This window comes from Cebus imitator, unplaced genomic scaffold, assembly GCF_001604975.1.
Source record: "Cebus imitator isolate Cc_AM_T3 unplaced genomic scaffold, Cebus_imitator-1.0 Scaffold0, whole genome shotgun sequence".
Classification (NCBI taxonomy): domain Eukaryota; kingdom Metazoa; phylum Chordata; class Mammalia; order Primates; family Cebidae; genus Cebus; species Cebus imitator.
The window spans coordinates 3,688,705-3,712,763 of record NW_016107315.1 but is presented as its reverse complement, the minus strand read 5'-3'; the positions used below and the strand labels follow the sequence as shown (position 1 = coordinate 3,712,763).

The 24,059-nt window shown below is 55.9% G+C and overlaps 1 protein-coding gene across 8 annotated transcripts in view; it reads right to left on the bottom strand.

The window, feature by feature from the left end:
• The window catches only part of CACNA2D2 (calcium voltage-gated channel auxiliary subunit alpha2delta 2), a 140,115-nt gene that overhangs the window by 24,449 nt on the left and 91,607 nt on the right, over positions 1 to 24,059 (bottom strand). For all 8 annotated transcript variants that reach the window (XM_017534865.2, XM_017536278.2, XM_037740196.1 and 5 more), the window contains exons 4-5: positions 7,867 to 7,926; positions 1,049 to 1,093 (exon numbers count right to left, since the gene is read on the bottom strand). In XM_017534865.2, coding sequence (XP_017390354.1) covers positions 1,049 to 1,093; positions 7,867 to 7,926 — 105 coding nt within the window. The remainder of the gene's footprint in view (positions 1 to 1,048; positions 1,094 to 7,866; positions 7,927 to 24,059) is intronic.

Sequence of the window (24,059 nt, the reverse complement as noted above, 5' to 3'; positions counted from 1 at the left end):
GAGCCACGGAGCTCAGCCAAGGGGAAGCACACCTGCTTGAGCCCACCCCACTCTGTCTCGGGCCCTCTGCCCTCCCTGCAGCTCTCCCAGGCTAGCCTGGCACTGTGGATCCTGCACAGGGATCCTTTCCAGCCTTCCCACCTCCTGGTGTCATTGGGTACCTCTCAGTTGCCCCGGGAAACCCACCAAGCCCTCAGGCCTGGGAGAGGAAGACTGGATCTTGGGTCCTCCGAATCAGCCAGCAGCCCAGACTCTGTGCTGCTGTGACACCTCTGTTTACAGAGGGGACCATCGGGTCCAACTACTTTTGCCTTAAAATCAGGCAAAGGGTCTTGGGCCTTGACAAGCTCAGCAAACACTGTCTACTCCAAGTGCCCTACACCCTCAGACACTCTTGTCTTCTCTATAGCCACCTCCCCTTCGAATGGTCATACAGCTTTCATGTGAGTCTTTTGGTGATGGGGACCTCACTACCTCACAGGGCAGCTGAGGCGGACTTGAGCCAGTGAGTGACATGGAGGCAGAAGGATGGTGCAGCTCTGGGCTCTATGGACAGTCCCAGTGCCACCACTTCTGAGACGGGTGACCCCAGGTGAGCTCAGGGCCAGGCTCTGACGATGGGCCAGGATGTGGGGTGCTCAGCACAGGGAAGGGAGCTGCCCTGACCTGGAAATGCAACTGAACCTCCCTGCATCTCGCTCACACTTGCCCACCTCTAGGAAGCCTTCCCAGCTACTCCATCTCCTTCTTCTCACTGCACTTAGAGAGGCCTGCTCCATCTGGGACCTAAACTGCTCCATGTGGGGAGGTCCAAGGGCCTTACCACCCACCCCACACTGCAGTCAAGCTCAGCCTATCAGTGTGCAGAGACACAGCCCTGAAGGGGTCCGGACTTCTAGGGAGTTGTGGGAGGTGGCGGGTGGGGCCTGTGTCACCACGGCTCTGCAGGGTTGAGCTCAGAACATGTGGGGCTGAGTTCTAACATCCATTTTACAGCTGAGGCCACCAAGGCCCAGCAAGGAGGCATGGCTCAGGAGGGGGTGCTCACCAGCTCAGCGTCAGCCTTGGCGTCATAGTACAGGATGTCTTCCTCCTGGTGGGGGGAGAGAGGCCTCAGCACTCGTTGCTCAGGGTCCCGAGACAGACAAGATTCCCAGCCCCAAGGCCTGTGTGGCACCCTTAGATTCCTCTAGGGCAGAGACTGTTCCTTTCCCCCACCCAGAGCCACCCTCCTGAAGGGGTGAATGGGTCAGGGTTGGGAATGCAGCCAGGTTCGTCTTCAGGGGCCCCCGCACAGGCTCCAGAAGAACACAGTACTCCTGGGTCAGGCTCCCTGGGCCTCCCTAACTCGGGGGCCAGAGGCCCTGGGCTGCGGCCCTTCCAGGCTGTCTGCAGAGTGGCTGAGGCAGCACCAGGGAGCGAGGAAGACGGGAGAACAGAGCCGAGTTTGGGCAGGAGGGAAATAATGACTCGAAGCTGCATCTTCCAATTTCTTGTATTAAAAAGCCTGCTCATTACGGGCATGTACTTATTAATTATCTGTGATTTGTTGTGAAATTCAAGGGGGTTTCCACAACAGGAGCGGGAGAAAACAAAGCTTAGCCCTGGCGCCTGCCTCCCAGCCCTCACCAGCCTGCATCCGCCTCGCCTGTCCCTGGCCCTTGCCTGCTTGCCAGTAGCCTGGGTTCTTGGCCATCTGTGCATCATAATCACCGGCCGCCCCAGGGACCCGTAGCACAAACGGGCTAATTTCATGTGTAATGATCTTTAATCAGAACTGAGCGCGGCTGACAGAGGCCACCAGAAGGTGAGCCCGGTGTCAGCCAAGTGTCACTGGCTCAGGAGGGGCTGCCACACTCTGCCCCCGTGGGCTCCGGGGCCATGACTCAGGACAGAGCTGCCGTCCAAGTGCTCCTCAGCCCTGTTCTGTACAGCAAAAACCTGCCTTGTGGCCCCGGTGGCCCCTCATTCACTCAGGGCTTCTTTGTGGTCTGCAAATGGGAGTGGTGACCAAGTTGGCTCCCTAGGGCCTGGCTGTGAAGCGGGGCCTTACTCCACTGGGCAGAAGTTACCCAGGACACCTGCTTCCCAAGGCCCAGCTGGGGCTCATTCAGTGTGTGACCCCAGGGCTAGACCACTCCCTCTCTGAGCCCCAGGTTCCGTAGGCAAGACTCTGGGGAGGCGCCTGCTGTGGTGACTGCCCAGGGGCTGCATCGGTACCTGGGACCGTTTCAGGGAACAGTCCTAGTCTGTCTCTCACCAGGGGTCTAGGAGCTGCAGGCCACTGGCTAGACATGCAGGCTTAGTCCCAAAATTCTGGAATACCGAATTTAGGCCTGGCACCAGGATGGGCAAGACCACAACTTTCTGAGGAACCTACGACCAAAGGCAGCCCTAGAGTTCCAGTATCCAGCTGCCTGCTGCGTCTGGGGCTTTCTTACAGCAGCCCTACGGCCCCATCAGTCAGAGGCTGCGAGGGCAGGGAGAAGAAAGCCTTTGCACCCTGGCTCCAACCTGCCCTCCCAGCCCGTTGTCGACCTTGCCCACACCCCCCACCCACCCAGCAGTGCAAGAAGACTGCAGCCCTGGTGGGCCTGGGGCAGGGGCGGAGGCCAGGGCCCAGGCTGCAGGGTGCTCGGCCTTTCCCGAGCCCAGCTCCGACCGAAGCGCATAATGAAAGCTGACATTACATCAAACACAATAAGGAGTTTCGGTTGATGAAGATCATTCCTGAACACACAAATCCATTAAACTGAGGGGAAAAAAATATCAATTCAACACACTCGCTTTGAGAAGAAAATGTGATTTGTTATCTAAAAGGGGGTTATAAACACAGCTCTAATGCTCTTTCCCTCCGTAATGAAAACAGGCGGGTGTGGTGGGAGGACTGCAGATTACAACCTGGGGCCTCACTCATCCACTTTTTAGGCAAACCTTCTGCAAGGATGGGAAAGGACATGAGTAGGGGATGGTCACCTGCAGCCCTCAGGAGCTCGGGGCTCCCCTCATAGACTGTAGCTGAGTCCTGCCTGCACCTGGGTCAATACTGGGTGCCTCAGAGTTCACTGGGGCCACCTCTCCAGCTGCTCCAGGTGCTTCGCTTCTCTATTTGTTCTGTTGCTTCACAGTGTCAGTGGAACATCAGATATTGATGGCGTCAGGGACACAGGGGGACATGTCACCCAGGAGGATTCTCAGTCCCCTGCAGATGACAGATGAGGCTCAGGATTCTGCATGGCCTCCCTGCCCCACAGGGCTTGATGCATGTGGGCAGGACCCTTCCTGGCCTCTCCTGCCTCGAGGAGGGCCAGACCATGCCCTTCCTTGGTAAGAAGAGCATGGATGGTGGCACACAAGGTCACACATGTGAACATACATCATAAATACAGCTGTGACTGCTATGCATGATGTGGTGTGGAGCTGGGGGTCTGCAAATGGGAGTGGCGACCAAGTCAGCTCCCTTGGGCCTGGCTGTGAAGTGGCAGGCAGAGCCAGCACTCACTGGGAGTGTGGCAGGAGGGGGCCGTCAGGGTCAGGGTGGGAGGGTTTCCGAGAAGGCCTCTGTTGGAGTCTGTACAGTACCTGAATGTCTACCAGCAGTGACTGCCTCCTGGGTTAAGCAACAAGGAGGCAGTATTCTCCAGTTACTGGGTGCAGGGCCTGGGCAAAGAGTCTTGGCCTCTAATTCTAACCCGGACATGTGAACTCTGGAATCCTGGGTACTGAGTGAAGACTGAGGCCAAGCCAAAAAGGTCTCAGCCTACTGGCTTGTCCCAGTGGCCCCCTGAGGACTCCCAGGGGTCACTGCTGAGGAGGCAAGGCTGCCCAGTTAAATCACACAGCCTCCACGAGGCTTCACCTCTGGGTCTCTATTTCCCCACTCGTAATATCAGGATGATGAGGGTGTGAAGAGGATGGGGAGGGCCTCCCCAGGGGTAGGGCCAACTCTGCCCATGGGTGGGCATCTTCTGTCTTTGCAACTCCACAGCCCAGAGGAGAGGCTGAGTGTGGAAGAGACCTGGGTGGGGTGAAATGGGTGTCCTTAATGTCTGGGGTCCACTCCCCTGACACACCCTGTGTTACCTGATATTTTTTTGAGACAGAGTCTCGCTCTGTCGCCTCGGCTGGAGTGCAATGGTGAAATCTTGGCTCACTGCAACCTCCGTCTCCCAGGTTCAAGTGATTCTCCTGCCTCAGTCTCCTGAGTAGCTGGGACTATAGGCACGAGCCACCACACCCAGCTAATTTTTGTATACTTAGTAGAGACAGGGTTTCACCATGTTGACCAGCATGATCTTGATCTCTTGACCTTGTGATCTGCCCTTGGCCTCCCAAAGTGCTGGGATTACAGGTGTGAGCCATTGTGCCAGGCCAGTTACCTGATATTTTAGGGTCCATTTTGCCCAACTGGGTAGGAGTTGGGGGAGCCACCACCCTGAGCTCACACACATGCCCGCCCATGTGGATGTGAGTACACAGGTAAGAAGCGAGGGGCGGGGCAGGAGGGTCCACATGACCCTTGGGTTGATGACATACACTCTCCTTAGCAGGAGCCAGTTCAAGAGAGGTGTGAGGAGTGCACGTCTTAGGGAACAGGCTGCGGAAGTGAGTGCGGGGTGAGCGAGGGAAGGGCAGTTGTTACCTGTGTTCAGTGCTTGGAAGGTGGCTGCCAAGGCCTGGCCAGACATGACTGCCACCTGCCCACCAGCTGCCTGTGCAGGCCCAGGCCAGCCACCCGCTGCACCAGTGAGGACGCTTGGCCTTCCTGCCTTGGCCCAGTGCCAGCTCAGCACGGCCAAGAGGACTGTTTTCTGAGAGAGCCGTCTGTCGCTGGCTTGGCAGAGGCAGGCAGGGGCTCTATGGCTGGGTCAGACCCTCAGACCAGGAAGGCCACCTGTCCTGTCCAGCTGGCTCTGTCAGCCTGGCCCAGCCCCTCACAGCCCTCCCTCTGGTCCCTAGGCAGAGCTCCGTCCATTCCCACCATCATACTCCCCAGGGCTGGGCTGTGTCCTTCCCTCACACTCCTCCGGGGAGGGCTGTCTCTTCTATGCCACTTCCGGGCCATGGCTTTGTTTCCTGTAGGCCCTGGCATTGGCACTGAGGCCCTGGGGCCAATGGCCACTCTCCCCTCCCCTATCCATGCCCTGGCTCGGCTCCTCCCTGGTGGTGGCTTTGGGGACACGCAGTGTTGGCATAGTGTGGTGCTGGCACCAGGTGTGGTCTGGCAGGTGGCCCCTCTTCATCTATCCTGTTATGGGCACCAAGGCACCTGCTGCCTGCCTGCAGGGGCATGGGAGGCGCTGCCTGCTAATCAGGGCCATCATTTCTCTGGTGTCCAAGGGTCTGGGTTGGCCAGGGACGAGGAAAGCAGGTAGGAGCTTTACATCCAGGCATTGCCCTGTTGATCTCTTGTCCCAGCTCTGACCCTGCAGACTCCGGGATCCTCCACCCCGCCAGGCTTGGGCTAGTGGAGTTGTGAGCTTGTGGATGTGGGTATACCACTGATACCATTGTCTGTTCCTCAGAGGTTTGCACCTGGACCTGCTATATGCAGTCAACACAGGGAAGGCCACACCCGGCTGACGGTGCAGTGGATTCCAGTCTGGCCACATGGGCCAAGCATCTCCTCTGTGTCCAGAACAGCTGGGTGCCATCCTCTCCATCTCAGAGGTAAGAAGACTGCTCCTGGTCATGCTGTTACTGCTGCGGGCAGTGGGGCCGATCCTAGGGTTGGGGCTAGAAAAGGGAGTCCTAGCAGACGTATCTGGAGAGAGAGGCTTTGCACTGAAGGAGGGGTGGTTAAGGCCATTCCTAGGAAGAGGGCCTGAGCTCAAGGCTGGAACTGTGGCACAGGCCAGGTGCCTTTCTTGAGTTCTGGGAAGGAAAATGGCTCCTTGTCTGTCATCTCCTGAAGGTCGCTGGAAGGATGTGGTTTCAGGGGTGGGTGGTGTGTCTCCAAGGGACAAAACAGCATCCCTTCCCCAGCCTCAAGTCCCTGCACCCTCCCCTGGCATGGACAGTCCCTTCTGTGGTCATTGCTGTCAGCTCTCCCCGGCAGCCCGGGAATAGCTGGCTGGTGTTGGGCTCATGGACCCACCATTAGCATTGATGCCTTTCAGCTTAGCAGCAGCAGTGTTTCCTGGGAAGAGCAGTGACCCGATAGCTGGGAAGAAGGGAGGTGACTACGGCCCCATTCACCCTACCTGAGACACCAGTGTGACACGCAGGTGGGCACCTTGATGGGCTGTGGCATGAAGGGTGATGAATATCAGATGAACAAGGCCGGGCCCAGCTGGCCCTGTGCTCAGGGCTGCTTATGGTCACACCCACAGCTTGGGGCACCTCAGGTCAAGCCAGAGGGAGGGGGGCCACTGGGACTCATCTCAGGGCAGAAGTACTCAGGCCCCAAGGGCTGGTGTGGCCGGAAGTGCATCCATGCCATCACTGACTTAGCACCCATGTAGCCTGACGTGTGCACTGATTCCTTCACACCCCATAACCTAGCTGACAGGCGGCACCAGCACCAGCCAGTCCTTTGCCAAATGGGGAAACTGAAGCCCTCGCTTGGGTCCCACAGGGACTGTGGCCAAGCAGCACTGGAGCAGGAGAGGGAGAGAAGCAGTCCCCAGCCTCCAGGGGAAGTGGGACTGCTTTAGGGAGTTACTAGCTTATTCTTTAGAAAATCATCTTTCATTTCCAATATCATGTGAACTCCCTGAGGGCAGCACGCAGCACCTGCCAGGGGCAAAGCAAGAATACCGTGGTGTGTGCAAGGCGAAGCAGCCTCAGGGTGGCCTGGGGGATGGTGACTGGGGAGGAGGTTTAGGGTTTGGTTTAGGGCTTGGATCATAGGCATGAACCCCCTGGCACTCGACAGCTGGCTGTGAATCTCTGCCACCAACAGGTAACCTTGGGCAGATCTACCCACTCTGTGCTTCTGTTTCCTTGTTGAATAGGGACAATAACCGCACCTGCTTCCTGGCCCAAATGTGCCTGGCCTAGAGCTGGAGTGAGTCAAGGTCTTTCCCCTCAACCCCGCCCCTCCGTGTTTAGCACAAGACAACTAGGAGGAGGCATGGCCCACAGACCCATGCAGCTGTGGAGGACACAGGAACCCTGCCAACTAGTCTGGTTCTCAAGGGTTCCCTCATCCTTGGCCCTGGGGCTTCCTTGAGTCCAGGAGGAGCCCTGCCTCTGTCTGATGCTGGCCAGAGGGCAGGTGTATCCAGCTCCAGGCAAAATCAAACACAGCAAGAAACTGGCGAGGGCAACTCAGGCCTAGGCTGGGATGGGTGAGGCTCCCCTTCCATTCCCCACGATCTAGGTCCTGTGTGCTCAGCTTCTTGCACTTCTGCTCCAAGGAGCGATCCTGCACTCCTTCTGAGGTAGAAGGAGAGGCTTTTGTGACCACAGCAGCCCAGTCCTCTGAGCCCAGCCCGGGGGCCTCCTGGGAAGACAGGCTGCTGTTCAGGGAAGTTGGGGAAGGGAAGTCAAGGAAGGGTGTCCGGTCCCCTTTTTGCAGCATCTCTTGCAGGTCACTGTATTAAAGCCTCTGACAAGCCCTGAAATCCAAAGGCCTCTGACCCAGGGGCTCTCCAAGAATCTGGACACCTTATCTGAGGAACCTGGGGAACACCACCTTCAAGCAGCCTTCCCACTCCACAGCTCCTCTGGTGTGAATGGGGCTCGTATCTCACTGTGCGCCCAGCAGTGAGGGGCTGCCCAGAGTAGCTGCTGAGTGTTGAACACAGGCTTCTGGCTCTATTCCACAGAACCCTCCATGTCCCTCATGTGTCTGGGCAGCCACCACCCCCTTCATTCACATCCACCATTGGATGGGCATGCCCTGAGTGCTGGGATTCCTACCTTGATGTTGTCCTGCCAGCGGTGGGCTTTCTGGAAGTTCTCTGCAGCATCAGCCAGTCTCTGAGGGACAGAGCACAGGGAGGTCAGAGGCCAAGGGAAGCAGCCTGCCCTATGCCCACCCCAAAGCCTCTCCATCCCCAGCACTCCCTGGGGCCAGGCTGGACCAGGGATTCCCTTCCCATCATCCTACGAGACTCTCAGAGATTCTCTGCCCCAGATACTCCTGAGCTTGCAGTGTGGGCACCTCCTGGATCACAGCTGTGTCCATGCAGGAAAGGTGAAGCCTGCACAAAGTGACCCCAGTGGCATCTCCATGGGACTCCCTGTACTAGGCCAAGCCCCAGCGCCACTCTACCCCCCATAAGCTTGTGCCACCCCAGTCCCAAGAGGAAGCCCCTCCACAGCCAAGGCTGGGCTGCAAGTTACAGAGTGCCTCTCCTCGCCCTGCCCTTCTGCCAGCTGCCTGGAGCCCCACAGGAGAGGCCCACACAGGCCCATGGTCCCTCTCCCAGACTTCCTGAGCCCCTTCCCACAGGGCTCCCAAGCCCTCTGTCCACAAGAGCCTGTCCTGTTCTTTGGGGCTGGTTCCAACAAAACCCCTGTGCTTGAGAGCAGAATGTCCCTCAGGGCATAGCTGTGTGCCTGTGCATACCACGTCTGCCACTGCGCACGCTGGGTGCTGGACTGTGCTGACTTTGGCAGGCCTGGTCCTGGCTCTTGCAGCTCACAGGCACAACCTTGCAGAACCATCAGGGCAGGAGTAGTTGAGGGCAGGAAGCACAGTGCTGTGGGGGCTCGGGACCTCAGGGAAGGCTTGCTGGAGAAGGCACTGGGGCCTGGCCACTCTCTGGGCCTAAGCCCAGGTCACCTGGAGCTTCTTATTTGGTACTTCCTAAGGATCCCGTCTCTCTAGGAAACCTTGGGTCTCCCTAGGATGGAACTGAGTCTGGCCCTGAGGGCCTTCTGCAGAGCTGAGAGCAGTACCATTCACAGTGTGTCTGGCATGGGGCCACTGTGGCCCTCCTCGGATGAAGACAGCCAGGCACAGCGATGGTGAGCAGCCTGCCCAAGGTCACATGGTGAGTCCGGCTCAGGCTGGGCCCCAGAGCCCAGTCCTCACCACTACATTTGTCTTGCTCAGCCCATGACCAAGATCTAAGGACCATGCCTCTTTTGGGGCCACCATGCCCAGTGACGTGGGTGGCTCTGGTCTCTCACCCCCACCCCACCCTGTCCCATGGGGGAGCAGGCATATCTCATCTCCAGGCCTACAGCCATACTCAGGAGGCCCCTTCATATTCAGGACATCTCACCCCCATCCACGAGTCCAGGCCTGATGTGGCATGTGGGCCCTGGAGGGGACGTCCTAACACAGCCTGTCAGCTGCCCATTAGGGGAAGTGGGATTCAGGACATGGAGGCCGGCATTTCCTCCTCTGAAGCATGGAATAGCAGGGCAGGGAGCAAGGTGGGGCCCTCCCATGGAGCTGCAGCCTCTACTCTCCTGGGGTAGGATGTCATACCCCCAGAGTTAGAAGGCTGTCCATGGCCATCCCCAGTCCCACTGGGCCGGCTCTCACACCCCAGGCCAAGAACACTGAGTGGTGGGGAGGCTATGAGGCTTGGGTCCTGGGAGCAGGGGGAGAAAGCGCCTATTGGGGTCAAACCCTCTCACCCCACAGAGCTGAGCCCTCCTGGCCTCTGCTTCCTTCTCCTTTGTAGGCTCGGTCCTCTGTCCCCCACTGCCCTTAACTGCAGGGCCTGCTTGGCTGGGACCCACACCCTCTTCTCCCCCCAGCCCAGTCTCACACTCCTAGGGTTTCGGGGGCCCCAGGCCTCTCTACTCCATGATGCCGCCCATGTCTTGCCTCCAATCCTGGCCCTCCTGAGCTCCTGGACACTTCCCTGGAGTGACCCTCAGACCTATCTGAACTCAGAGTGCCCCTCTGGGAGTAGGCCATCCACCCCGGCTCCTCTGCTGCCTCCATTCCACCCCTGGCATCCCTCACACCACCTCCCATGCACCCCCAGGTCAGGCTCAGTCCTGTCCAGAACCTGCGTCCTCTCATCCTCATCATCTATACTCCACAAAACACCTGGAGCCTTTTCTCCAAATGTAGATCTAGCCATGTCACCATCCCCTGTCCCAAAACCCTTCTGGGGCTTCTACTTCTCTGCATGTAAAAGGTGCAACCTTCTCGAGGTCTTGTAGGGCCCACCTGACCCCTCTTCTTCCTTTTCCATCCTGGAGCCTTTTCTTGGCCTAAACCATAAATGCCCACCTCCTGACCCCAAAACCAGGGATGAATGAGGCCCCCAATTCATCAGCCTGTGGTGCCCTTGTGTAGAGGGCATTATTGTGTGACTTGTACAGTTCAAGATACTTGTCACCATTGTTAGCCGAGCACCTGCAGTGCAGCAGGTGCCGAGCTTAGCACTTGGCCCGGAGGCTGTGGAAAGCCTGATGAGGCAGTGTGTGGGGCGAGCCTTTGTCATCACTGTGCCCCTCCTTCCTTGCCTGGTGACCCATTACCTTCCCAGGGATGCCAAGTCTTCCTCAGAGTGGGGCTCTACTGAGGCCACTGACCTTCCCCGGGGTTGACGTTGGGATAGAGTGTGGGAAGCAGATGTGTTTTCCTGCCGCAGAAAAGCCACAGGGTCAATGGGGCTGCAGACACCACACTAACACTAGTGGGAGTCTCCAGGCTGGGCCATGACCCTGGCAAACTGTCCTCTCCTGGCTCTGCATCCACTCCTGGCCAGGGGGTGCCAGCTCCTTCACCCTCTTAGGGCTCAGCTCTGACCCTGAAACTTTCGGGCACCAAAATGTGTGGGCTACAGGCCTTGCTGGCTCCAGAGCCTAGCAGACAGGGCAAGGGAGACCCAGATAAGGAGGCCCCAGCCCCCAGCCTCCTTGAGCTCATGGAGTCCCATGGGCTCAAAGGCCTGGGTCAGCCCGCTGACTCATGAATAACGGAGTTGCAATAGCCACAGCAAAAGGATTACTTTTAATCCTCAGTAACGATCAAGCCATTATTATTTTTTCAGTGTTACAGATCAATCAGTCCATCCCCAGGCGCTGAACGTGTGGAAACTGCTAAGCAGGCAGGCCCGGTGGTAGGGGAGGAAGGGCCAAGGTAGCTGGTGGGGTGCAGTGGAGTGGGCAGGCTTTGGCCACGAAGTCCCATCAGGCCTGAGGATGAGAGGAGTGGGACCACCACTGGTGCACATGAGGGGCCCTGAGCAGGGATCAGTCTGGACCCTAGAGCCCCCGAGGCCTGGCCTGAGTTCAAAGCCTGACTTCCTGGAGCAGGGTCTTCAACACTTGGGTCCTCAACATCCTGCCTATAAATTGGACATAGTAACCGTACCCACTCAGGGTGGCTGGGCTCTTGGCAGCCCCCTTCCCCCAACCCTCAGCAGCTGCACATAGGCAGCCAGTCCCCTGAGGTTTCTCTTGCTGGCTCTTGCCCACCTCTGGGCCCTCCTGCTATCGCTCTTTCTGCCTGCTTGGTCCTGTCAGACTGTGTTACCTCCCCTGGAAACTTCTGTTTGCCCTTATCCAGCCCTCTGGACAAGGTGGGCTTCCCTCCCCCCTGCCAAGCAGGATATGTCCTGAGGCAGGGATCCCAAGCTAAGCCCCATCTGCCTGGCCCAGGCTGAGCACCCAGACCTTGGGCTCCTGTCCCCATAGAGCTGACAACAGTCAGGCCTGCTGAGGGCTGGCCGGGAGACCATGCCCACCCTGCCCCACCCTTGGAGCTTCATCCCTCCTAGCACTTCTCTCCTACCTCCTTCCAGTCCTCCTGATGGCTTGGGGACAGGCTGGAAGGGGCAGGAAACTGAGGCCCAGAGGCAAGGGAAGAACCTACTAGGACACTCTGCAGGGCAGGGACAAGGTGCCTCTCTCTGGAGTGCCTGCCTGTCTCTGGGAGATGCACTCCATTCCTAGCCCTGACCCCAAGTGCCTGTCCCCCTGGGAGCAGCTCCCTGCTTGGGCTCTGGGCTCTGCCTCTGGAGCTTCCTGCAGTCTCTGATCACCTTGCTACCAGGCTCTGCACATGCTGCTCCCTCCCTGGCCACTCCTGTCCAGACTCCTCTAGCCATGTCCACTTCCTGACCCTGGCACTTAGGGAACTCTCTTCCGTAACTGCTTTCCCCTTGAGCACTAGGTTTGGTGGGACAGTGTCTTGTGGCTGTCAAGTTTATGGTAATCTGGCCCAGGGCATACAGTAGGTACAAAATGAATGTCTACTAAATCAAGATTGGGGTGTCTCTGGACCTGTGTAGAGGCCTGGGATTGGGTCTGGCTCTGCCCAGCCAGCTCTGTGACCCCGGCTGTGTGGTTTAATCTCTGAGCCTCTTTTCTTCATGATATGCTGGGGGGTAAGGGCTGCTTATGGCAATGAGGCTATGAAGTCACTGATGGTGCCTTGCCTGGCCCGTGATGTCCCCACCATGGCCAAGGTATTAGAGGGAACCTCAGTGGGATTGCTGAATGGGGCTTCTCACAGCCAAGTCCATCATGATAACAGCAGGTATTTCAGAGGCAATTATCAGAGAGTTTCACTTAACAATCAATTTCCCTTAGCTCTGGAACCGTTCTTACAGGAAAAGGCAAGAAAGAGGAGGACTGGGCTGTGGACAATACTCTCCTGGGGAGTAGGCCCTGCACAGATACCTGCAAATGTCACTATGTTAAACAGCTTTCAATTGCAATGGGGGCTGACAGGCAAGAACCCGAGATCAGGGACCTAGGGCCAAGATGGGTGCCTGTCAGAGGCCAACACCTGGAATGGGAAGGCCCCCTGCATGCCAGGAGCAGAGAGCCTTGGGTGATGGGGGGCTGGAGCTCTTGGGTGCCCCCACCCTCTTAGAAGGCCTGCTCACCCCACCCCCAGGCTGGGTGCTGCCCACTTCTCCTTGGCCTCCTCTCCTCACCAGCTCTCACCTGGGAGTCCCTCCCTGCCCAGTGCGGGTGGCCCAGAAGAGCCTGGGGAGCAACTGCCCATCAAAGAGGACTTGTTCTGTACAGCCCAGAGGGAAAGGCCGTAAGAGTTCTTTGGTCTTTATTAGTTACGGTTACTCCCACTTCCTAGAGGATATGAGAGACTTAGAAGAAAAGGACCTGAACCCACTGCAGGATGCTGAGATCTAGGGCACAGGGGGCTGAGCCAGGGAGAAGCTGTGATGGAGTGGGGCTCTGGGGTGGAGGCTGGGGGTAGTATGCTCTGAGAACGCTGCCGGAGGGCTGCAAGGAAGGTAGCAATGACAGGATATCACCAAATGTGGTCCAGTGCCTACCCTGGGCGAGGCTTCATTGCTGCTTCCCCAGCAAGACTCACGAGAAGTAGATTCTCCTGTTCCCCTCCTTTTACAGCCAAGGGGACGGAGGCTTAAAGTATTAGTGTCGCCGCCCCAGACCCCCAGCGAGGAAGTGGCTGGCAGAGGGAGCATCAAACCCACGTTCGCCTGATGCTAAGGCCCAGAAATGTTGGACAGCGACTGTCCCAGGAAAGGACCATCCCTGGCCAGGTGGGGCCTGGCTGGTTGGGCTCAGGTCCCTCCTTCCACCCCTCAGTGATCCCTTTGCACTTCTCCTAGGAGATGGGATCAGTAACTGGCCTCTCAGCTGTCCCTCCCAGTTGCCCCTACAAGCCTTGGTATTGCTGGGTCCAGGCCACAGGAGGGGGCAAGTACCAGGATGCCCAACAGCCCCTGTTCAGCCCAGCACTGGCCCCATTGCCAACCCTCTTCCCTCTCTACCTGTGGGTCCTGCATTAGCTGTGTATTGTGCACAGATAGACACTAAATACAGATTTCCAATTTCCAGAGCTGTTATGGTCTAATGAGTAAATAATATACATATTTAAAACTGTCTAAAAACATATCTGCATAATTAAAATATCTGCATAATAATGAAGCAAGATGCAGCTCCACAAGGAGGGCGCTGGAGCCACAGGGCTGACAGCAGGGGCAGAAGCAGGTGGGTCTGAGGATGCCGGCCCTGTGGGCCTCTCCTGCTGCTGCTTTGGCCTTGAGTGGGCATTTGTCTGTCCATCCACCTCCTGCTCCAAGCAGGTGCATCCACAGTCAGGGACCAGGAGAATCCCCATTCGGCCCGGTCCTGGCACCACTTGTGGAGTGAGGGAGGCTGTGTGTGGACCGAAAGTGCCTGCTGTGTGCACAATAACCACCTCAGCAACTTTGTGGCCCTTACACAATGTGCTCAGAGCTTTATGGACACAAGCTCAGTCACTATCTTCTGAGGGCAGGCCTTACCCTGACTCCACGTTTTGCTGGGTTCTGAGGGATGAAGAGAAGTGTAGCAGGATGGGCAGCGAGGGCTGAGCAGGATCCATGACTGCTGCGGGTGATGGAGACGAGCCAGTGGCTGTACTTTCCTGTTGGGTGCACTGCTCATGTGTGAGTCCCCTGGGTCAGGACAGACACCTGGCCTTACCCGTCCCTCAAGGCCCCTTCCTTTGCCCCTTGGTTGCATCTACACTGGACACACTTGGCTCCAGTCCCATCTTTATTTTTTCCTTATATTTTTTAAAATAGACTTTTTATTTTTTTATTTTTTAGGCAGAGTTTCACTCTTGTTACCCAGTCTGGAGTGCTATAGCACAATCTCGGCTTACTGCAACCTCCACCTCCGGGGTTCAAGCAATTCTCCTGCCTCAGCCTCCTGAGTAGCTGGGATTACAGGCATGCGCCACCATACCCAGCTAATTTTGTATTTTTTAAGTAGAGATGTGGTTTCTCCATGTTGGTCAGGCTAGTGTTCATACTCCTGACCTCAGGTAATTCGCCCACATTGGCCTCCCAAAGTACTGGGATTGCAGGTGTGAGCCACCGCACCTGGCCCTTATTATTATTATTTTTTAAATTACAAGACAAAGTCTCGCTATGTTGCCCAGGCTGGTCTCGAGCTCCTGACCTCAAGTGATCCTCCCACCTCTGCCTTTCAAAACACTGGGATTACAGGCATGAGCCACCACATCCAGCCCATGGTACATCTTAAAGTTCAAGCCTACTCTTTTTGTATTGACCATGCTTATAGCTTAAAGATAAAATGACCACCTGAGCAATAAAAAACACTCAAACCCCAGGTCACAATTCAAGCAACGAGAAGCCTGCAAGGAAAATAAACATTTCTGGAACACAGGGTGCCTCAGGGGAAGGCTGGCATGGGAGGCCATCGCCGCTGTTGGCAGCAACAGGCTCCCTGACCTTTTCCCTCACAGGCCTCATGTGTCTTCCACGAGTTGATAAAAAAAATTAGTAAAATGGATTTTTTCTTTTATTAAAAAAAGGTCAGAATCCATGTAACAGGGAAATACTCATTCAAGTTGTGGTCTCCCTCTGCAGCAGGGCAGCCGCCTTTCCACGCGGCCCAGGCCTGCCGGCTTCCTGTGGGTGTCACAGGCTTGGTTATCAGTGCCTGTACCCCCTCAGTCTACCCTGGAAGGGTCAGGCTGTGTTTTAATTTCCTAAGAAAAATATGAAGAAATGAGGGGTGGCTTGTGATGGAGACACAAGAGGGCATGACTGTGACCAGCCAGGATGGGGAACCTAGTATCCTAGAGGCCAGAATTTCAGGTCAGACAGAATTTCCCAGAACATCCTGGGTTCCCAGGGATCCTTGCTATGTTATGTTGTATTTTGCCAAGAGAGGACCCTTAGAAAAAACTCCCACTCTCTCTTATTACTCATATGTTTTCAAAAATTTTTTTTTTTTTTTTTTTTTTTTTTTTTTTTTTTTTTTTTTTTTTTTTTTGAGATGGAGTCTCGCTCTGTAGCCCAGGCTAAAGTGCAGTGGGTCGCCCAGGCTGAAGTGCAGTGGTGAGATCTTGGCTCAATGCAACTTCTGCCTCCCAGGTTCAAGTGATTTTCTGGCCTCAGCCTCCCCAGGAGCTGGGAGTACACGTGCACGCCACCACACTTGGCTCATTTTTGTATTTTTAGTTTTACCATGTCGAAACAAGGTTTCACTATGTTGGCCAGGCTGGTCTCCAACTCCTGACTTCAGGTGATCCATCTTCCTCGGCCTCCCAAAGTGCTGGGATTACAGGCGTGAGCCACAGCAACTGGCCAAAGTGGACTAAAATGTCACATCAAGGGAAGGCAGGCCATGAGCTCTGAGATCCCTTCCCAAGGAAGCAAAGGAAGTGGCACTCACAGGTGGTAACAGGAATTCCACTGGCTTTCATTGCTGGAACCACTATCAATACAGAAAGAGAAGGTTGGGTGTGTCCGGGGACAGGAGCCAAACGTGTCCAGTGTGAACAGGGAAGGGGTGAGGAAAGGGGCCTCTGTGGCTGGGCTGGGCATTTGCAGAAATCAGCTTGAATTTACAGACCAGTTTTCCCGAACTGGGACTGAAACCCGCCCTCTGGAGATTCAACTCTGCAGTGGCAGGCTAAGTCGGGAGGAGGTGTGTGGATGAGCCTGGACAGCCACATGCTGGAGGCTGCGGGAAAGTTCTGGCTCAGGGCCGCAGGTCTCTGTCCTACCCAGTGCCCTGTTGAGCTCCCAGGTCTCCTGTTGAGCACTTGCAAGAGGTCACACAATGAGAAATACACCAATACATGCAACAAACTGCTTCAGGTCTGCGTTTGGACTGTGGCTTCAGAACCCAGCCATATGGAGGCACCTTATCCCAAAAGATACCCAGAGCTGAGGGCTACCCTAGGCTGCTGGGGCTATTTTCAAGGTACTGCCCTGTCCCATCCCACAGGGACTCAAATGAGTGGGAATCCACCAACCTAGCTGGCACCCTTCCTTAAACCCCAGCATGAAATGTACGCATCTCCACAGGTCAATCGGTCCCTGGCAAGCCAGGTGGAATTTCTCATAATTCTGCCAGTTTTGTGTCAGTCTTCCTCCCTCTAAATTCTGATCCATAATTCATCAACATTTCTCTCATTCTTAGAAAACACCATGCAGATAGCATTGGGTGAGGGTACTTGTCTAGGGGCTGTCAGCCACTCTGGCTAGGGGAGCAGGGACACATCTTATCTGAGTGCTCTGTGATACATGGTGCTGCCTCCTGTCCCCTCATCAGGTCCCATTCTAGAGATGTGTGTGAGCACAGGGGTGGGTGTTGAGTGTGACAGTGCCTTCCCCCTTCGTCCTGCACAGAGCTCAGGGACCGAAGTTCCTGAGGCTCGGCAACTGACCCAGCACATAATTTGGGGAGCACTGCCTTCACCTCTCTGTACCTTGATCTCTCACCTGTGTAACAGGGAGGGACCAAAACCCTGCCCAGGCCCTTCCCAGGGCTGTGAGGACATGGATGGAGAACAGGGCATAGGCAGAGAACAGGATGGGGACTCACTTTGGAAATTGGAGACACAACTCCAGGTTCTGGGCTGCTTCTTCCCTTACCTCACTCCAGGGGGCTTCTGATTGGTTCCCCCTCCCCCAAACTCAGCTTCTCCCTTGGGCCTTCTGACCTTGGCTTGACCTATTTTCTTCTGCAGCTTGTGCCCTTCTCCTCAGCACCAACTTCTCTGGAGATCTTGTTCATTGCCCCTCTGCAGCCCTGCCTGGCTTCCAGCCCTACTCCCATGACCCCCTTCTCGCCTTCCTGACCAGACCTCTCCCGAGCCCCACAACCCACCTCAGACTCCCAACCCAAGCTGCTTGGCATGAGCTCCTCTGCCCAGGCCCCCACACCTTCAGGCCACCCCTACAAAGTTCTGTGACCTGCCAGTGTTTCCCGGATGTCCGGACCACTCCTTCCTTCCTAACACGATCCTTTACCAGGTCCTGACAACCTCATCTCTCTTCCACCACAATGATTTTTGAACTCTGCCTTACTGCCATGCTGTGGTTCCAAAGCCTTGTTTGTGCTGCACCCCAAGCCTAGAGTGTCCTTTCCCATCTCCTTTCTTGGCCAGCTCCTTCTCATCCTGTAGGAGTCATTGTTCTTCTGCCTCCTCCAGGAATCCTGGTACCTTGCCAGGCCAGGTTCCCAGAATTTCCCTGGGGTTTCCATCACTGCATGTACCTGACCCCCTCCCTTGAAGGGAGGGACTTGATTCATGGATCTGTGTGGCCCCAGTGTTACACAGGCCAGCTCAGCAAGGAACTGCTAAGTGACTTCGGGTTCCCATCACAGTCAACAGGTCAAGGGGTAGATCAGGAGGTGCCCTTGGGGACCTGCTGGTTTGGAGGCTCTGGATTTCCTTGGGATAGAGATGGCAGAAACCAGGTCGGAAATGGTGCTGATGACAGAACAGGGGATCCAAGATGGTACCAGGGGTGAAGGTGTGAGTGGGGTGAGGCTGACTCTAAGTACAGGCCTCACTGTGTGCTCTATGAAGAGGCATCCAAGAGGCAGCCTCTGGGGTCTGAACTGCTGATGTCTGCTCTCCAGGACCATAACCCCACTCTGGACCTTGTGAAAATGTTACCCATTAGCCCTGCCCAGCTGCTGTCAAGTCAGTAATAGCAAGAGGAGGAAGCAGAAGCCCCGAGTCTCTGCTTGAATGAGAGGCGGAGGGTGGTGGACAGGACTGCCTATCCCCAGCTGAGTCCCCAGGGAGCTCAGCACCCCTGCCCTGGTGCCAGACCAGGGCATTCTCCTGACATGCCCCAACATCCTCCTCCAAGAAACCTCCTCAGATGCCTCTATGCCCTGCCGTGGCTCAGGGGCAGGACATGGGAGGGTGGTGGTCCCCATGGGAAGGGGTTGATGTGACCCTCCTTTGTTCCTGTCAACATATGTTTACTGAGCACCTACTGTGTGCCTGGCCTGTGCTAGGCATGAGGAGGTCAGTGAGCACTACGGACATGGCCCTGCTCTTTCGTGGGGTGCCAGGAGTAATTTCTTCTTTATATCCCACCTAACTTCTTCCCACTGCAATTCAGTCCTGCTGTTCTGAGCAGAGAACTTGCTAGAGGCCTCTACAAGAAGAGCTGCCTGGGATGGCACCTTCACTGCAAGAATTTAGGGTGCTAGGAAGCTCCCCTGCACAGGAATGTATTCCCACCTGAAAGCTGAGCATGAGACCCCACCCCAGCTAGAATAGGAGAGCCTGAGTCCCAGCCCAGCCTCCAGGCTCCCTTTCCACGATGTTATTTTTATACTTTTTCCTAAAACACAGCCTGAGCGGGCCCTTCTCAGCTCTATTAACATTAGGAACCTAATCAGTAATCAGACAGCTCATAATTTTCTGATTAGCTCTGATTAGGCCCAACCTCAGGAGGAGTGGGACAGTGAAGAGGGAGGTGAGGACAAAAGGGCCCTGGAATGTGCCTGAGGGGGCACTGGTTGGGATGGGAGTAGAGGGCAGTGGAGAAGAGCCCCTAGGCCCATTGTTGCCTGTTTTGGGGAAGGGATTTGGAGTGGAGTCATGGGTTGCACTGGGTCAAAGGGGTTGCAGGGTCAGAGAGCAAGGGCAGCAGGGGAGGGGCCACCAGCCCCCAGCCCACCTAGGAAGCAGGAACACCACAGCAGGTAGGGCCAAGACTTTCAGCACCATGGACAGAGGTGGGGAGGACAGTCAGGGCTGGTTTTGGGCAACCACCTGGGTGTCACCCTGCCTAGGCCTCCTGAGTGGCACTCGAGAAATGATCCCAGGCTTAACCTTGAGTAATGGTGACAGTGACAGACAGGGTAGGCCTTCTCGGTGGGCTGCAGTGTGTGACCTTGGACATGGAGAACTGGCCCTGGCGACTCTTACTAAACACACCACAGACAGGGCCTGCCTTGATGATTCTCCCCTTCAATGTGAAGACAATGAGGCCAGAGGCCCATTGGATCCCCACCCTGCACAAAGCAGAAGCTGAGGCCTGGAGGGACTGTCCAGGACACTGTATCATTAGGGACAGAGCCTGGGCCTGTATTAAGGCATCCCAGGCCAGGACCAGATCTTTCTTCTGTCTAAGGCCTGTTTGTGGCTCTTGCATCACATGCTCAGATGAAACCACAGTGCTGCCCTAACCAGACCTCCTAGGCCTGCCACTCATGGGCTCTGGCCCCTGCTCTGTCCCTGTTCCTGGTGGCCATGAGGACTCTCCAATCCACCCACTATCCATTGCCCTTCCCCACAGACTCAGACTTCTTGTAGCCACTTTCTGGAGCCCTATTCAGGTCAGAGTCAGAGTGGCTCTGCCCCTGTCCCTGGTCTGGGATCACAGGTCATCACTCTTTGTCAGATGCAGCCATCCAGGTGACCGCTGATGAAATACACAAACCCACTGGAGAAGACATGCACAGCTAATGCCATGCAAATTGGCACAGAGGCAATCAGCCTGACTCTAAAAGCTGCCCCACTGGCCGCAGGCTGGCTCATTGTCTTTTCTGTCAATTTGCATCTCATTACCCAGAAGGCTGTGCTCACTGGAGGTTAAAAGAAACAAAACACCAAGCAAGCCACACTGTGTCCAGCCTCCAGTGAGGGCACAGCCCATGAGTGGGACAGGGCTACCTGGAGGACTGTCCCTGAGAGGTACACTCCACAGGGAGCCCCTGTCAGCCCTATCACCCCCATCACCCACAACCATTATCCCTGCAGAATGCTACTCCTCTCACCATCATCGCCATCATCCCCATCATCACTGTTCTCCCCATTTAATCAGCTCCAATGTTCCCATATTCACTGACAACATCCTCCCCATCACCACTGCCAATATTACTACATCATCATTGTCAATGTTACTCCTACCACCATCAGTTCCACCATCCCTACCTTCATCCCTATCATCACGGTCATCACTTCTATCATCACCATCATCACCTACCACCATCAACTCCACTGCTAACATCACCTCCATCACCACCTTTACCATCACCGTCACCACTACAACCATCACCCCATTGTGGTCACCTCTGCTAGCGCTCGCATCTCCTGGTAATCACCACTACCATTACCGTCCTCACTGCTAACTGCACCATCACCTCTGCATCCCTGAGAAGAGTCTGATGAACAGACAGAGACAACTCATTCTTCACCTTTCTCTGCCCATTGCCCTCTAGCATCATCAGAGGATTGGGGAACCTGTAAACAAATGACTCAGTAACCAGAGACCTCATAATCAACCCAGATCTAGCCTGGATATTAGCGATTATTGTCTAGGTACCTCAGGAGGAAAGCCCTCAAGGCCAGGGGGTGGAATAGGGTGCTTGTCCACTCTCCCAGGGCCCTTGAAGAGACTGGAGCTTAGTTTACTGTCCTGGTTCTATCAGGACCTGGGATTGGTCAGACAGTAATCAGCAGCCACAGTACCCCACGGGGCAGAGCCAGAAGCTGTATGTGTAATGCACAGAACTGATGCCATTCTCTCAATCCTGATAACTTCTTCTCTAACTTGGGGCTTCTACTAGTCCCAACCTTACGAGACTGCGAGGATGAAGGCAGACATGAGAGGAGAATGGTGAGTGTCCAGGGCTGTCTCGAAGGGCAAATAAACCCTACGGGAGAGGAGTATGGTTAGACTAAGCCGGGTGGGCTTTGGGAAAGGGAGCAGCAGGCAAAACTTGAAGGGCAAGGTCAGATGAAGGGGAGAGGGGAAGTAATGCCCAGAGGGCAAAGATGTGGGGGTGGGAAGGAGGGCAATGGAGGTGAGGGGAGCTGATTTGGGCCTTTGATTCTCCTGGGCCTCCCTGGACTCAGGGATTGGTGCTGTAGGGGTTGGTGCTTATGAACGTGGCCTAGCCTCTTCCACAGGTCCTCATTTCTTTTTTTTTTTTTTTTTTTTTGAGACGGAGTTTCACTCTTGTTACCCAGGCTGGAGTGCAATGGCGTGATCTCGGCTCACCACAACCTCCGCCTCCTGGGTTCAGGCAATTCTCCTGCCTCAACCTCTTGAGTAGCTGGGATTACAGGCACGTGCCACCATGCCCAGCTAATGTTTTGTATTTTTAGTAGAGACGGGGTTTCACCGTGTTGACCAGGATGGTCTCGATCTCTTGACCTTGTGATCCACCCGCCTCGGCCTCCCAAAGTGCTGGGATTACAGGCTTGAGCCACCGCGCCCAGCCACATGTCCTCATTTCATTATCTGCACCCTGCTTCACACACATGCTCCCACGAAGCCCCAAGAAGCCCAGTCATTATTCCCATTCCCCCAATGAGGTCATCAAGGCTCAGAGAGGGTAACTCACCTGCCCAAGATTAAATGGGATTAACTCACCTGCATAGTGATTAAATGGCAGAGCTCGAACTGAATCCAGTTTTGTCCATGCCAGGGATGGGCTCTGACCACTCCCTGTGTCCCTGAACAGATGAGGCTAGACCAAGACAAAGACAGGGCTCCCTGCATAGGCCATGCAGAAGAGTGGGAGCAGGAGCCAGATCCTTCCTGCTAGGCTGTCACTCTGCTGGATGTGGATGCCTGAGGCCCCACCCTTTTGCTGCCCACCAGCTTTGGGACACAAAGCCAGGCACTGGCTGGCCCTGGGGGTGATGCTGAGGGCCCAGGCAGAGGTGACAGGCAGACAAAGGGCTGGAGGTGGTGGGTGGGGTGAGCACAGCCTGGCTGCCAGGTGGAAACGCCCAGGGTAAGAGCTGTTCTGAATACTGACTGCATCCTGCTGCCGCAATCAGCCTCGACACTTGGTTATTACCAGGAGTAAAGGCGGCCGGTGGGACAGCTGGAGCCATGGTGACAACATTTAAGGCGTTTGTCAGAGCTGTGGGACGTGAACTGCCAGGCGCTAATGGCTTCTGCTCACTGCTGCCAAGTGAGAGGAGGGCGGGTAGGCGGAGGCGGCCTTGCTCCTGCCTGGGCCCGAGCCCACCCTACACTGCACAGCCGTTCCACAACAGGTAGGGCCCACCTGGGCTTCACAGATGCCTAGCAACAACCACAGAGCTGTGGTACCAACTGGAGAGGGCGGGGCAAGGGTCGTGCACATATGCCTGCAATATTTGGGGCATTGTTGCCACTTCTCCCTTCATTCGGGCTGCAGTCTCTCTCCTCTGGGACAAGGGTCTGTTATCCACCATGCCATCTCCCAGGAAAGGGGCCCCTGAATCCCAGTTGGCTTAGCCCCTAACCTCCTCAGCCCTTTGGGCTGCACTTTCTGAGGGAGAGACCCTTCTAGTGATGGGTCCACACTGGACTCAGATCTACCCTGACTGAGTGATTTTAGCTTTTCTGGCCTCAGTTTTTCTCTCTGCAAAATGGGAAAATGACACCATCCACCCAGGCAGCCTGGCCACATTAATGATAAAACAGAGGAATGTTGAAGTGCTGGCCACATGGAAGCCGACAGCACTTGGACTCATGAGGAAGGGCTGGAGGTAGAGTCACGTGACACTCAGGAAGTGGGGTGTGGACCCTGGGGGCTGCCTGGAGGAGGCAGCAGAGCAAGCTGCAGGGAAGGGGCAGGTGTTTTTCATGGAGAGAAGCCCCATGGCTGGGTGAGCAGGTAGGGCTTTGAGCAAAAAGTACTCCTGAAATATATGGGTCGGCAAGGAATTCCTGTACCCGCAGAGCCACTGTGGGACCCAGCACCAGCACCGCCTGTGCTGCACATGGAGCTGTTGTCAAGGGCGATGCCAATGAGCACCTGCTGTGCCCAGCATCGCTCATTAATGCCTACAGCAGCCCCCGCAGAGCGGGTCCCATTTTTACACTATTTTGCAGATGAGGAAACTGAGTTAAGAGGTGGTTCCTCAGCTTGTCTGTGGCCATGGCTCTCTGAGCACAGGGTGAAGGGTTGAAGCTGACCGTGTCATCAAGTCCCCCTTCCCTACTTGCCTATTAGCCGAGGAGACAGATACCCTAAGTCCTCTCTGAGGAGGAAGTGGGCCTCTGGCTGGCTGTGGATCAGAGAGCATGGAGTGGGAGACACTTTGTGGCTGGGGAGGGACCTAGTGGGCAGGAGGAGACCTGAGCGGGCCTGAGTTCTGCCTCAGATTCCCTTCACGGTCTCAGGGCACTTGTCTTCCCATGTGGCTTTGGAGTTCTTGCTACTTTCCCAGGGCACAGACTGAGGCCAGAGGAGACAGGAGGCCTCCTTAAAAAAGGCAGGGAGTTGTGTACCCTCCCCAAAGCCACCCAGGGAGCTCTGCCCCCCAAGAGCCCTCTTCTACCTGTGGCCAGCCTCCAGCACTGCTGCTAGGCTCAGGTCAAGCCCACACAGCATCAGTGCTGAGGACACTGCTGTGGATTAGTGTTGAGCCCAGTGACCCTTTGGTGGCAGCTGTGCTTGGCCCTACCTAGATCAAAGAC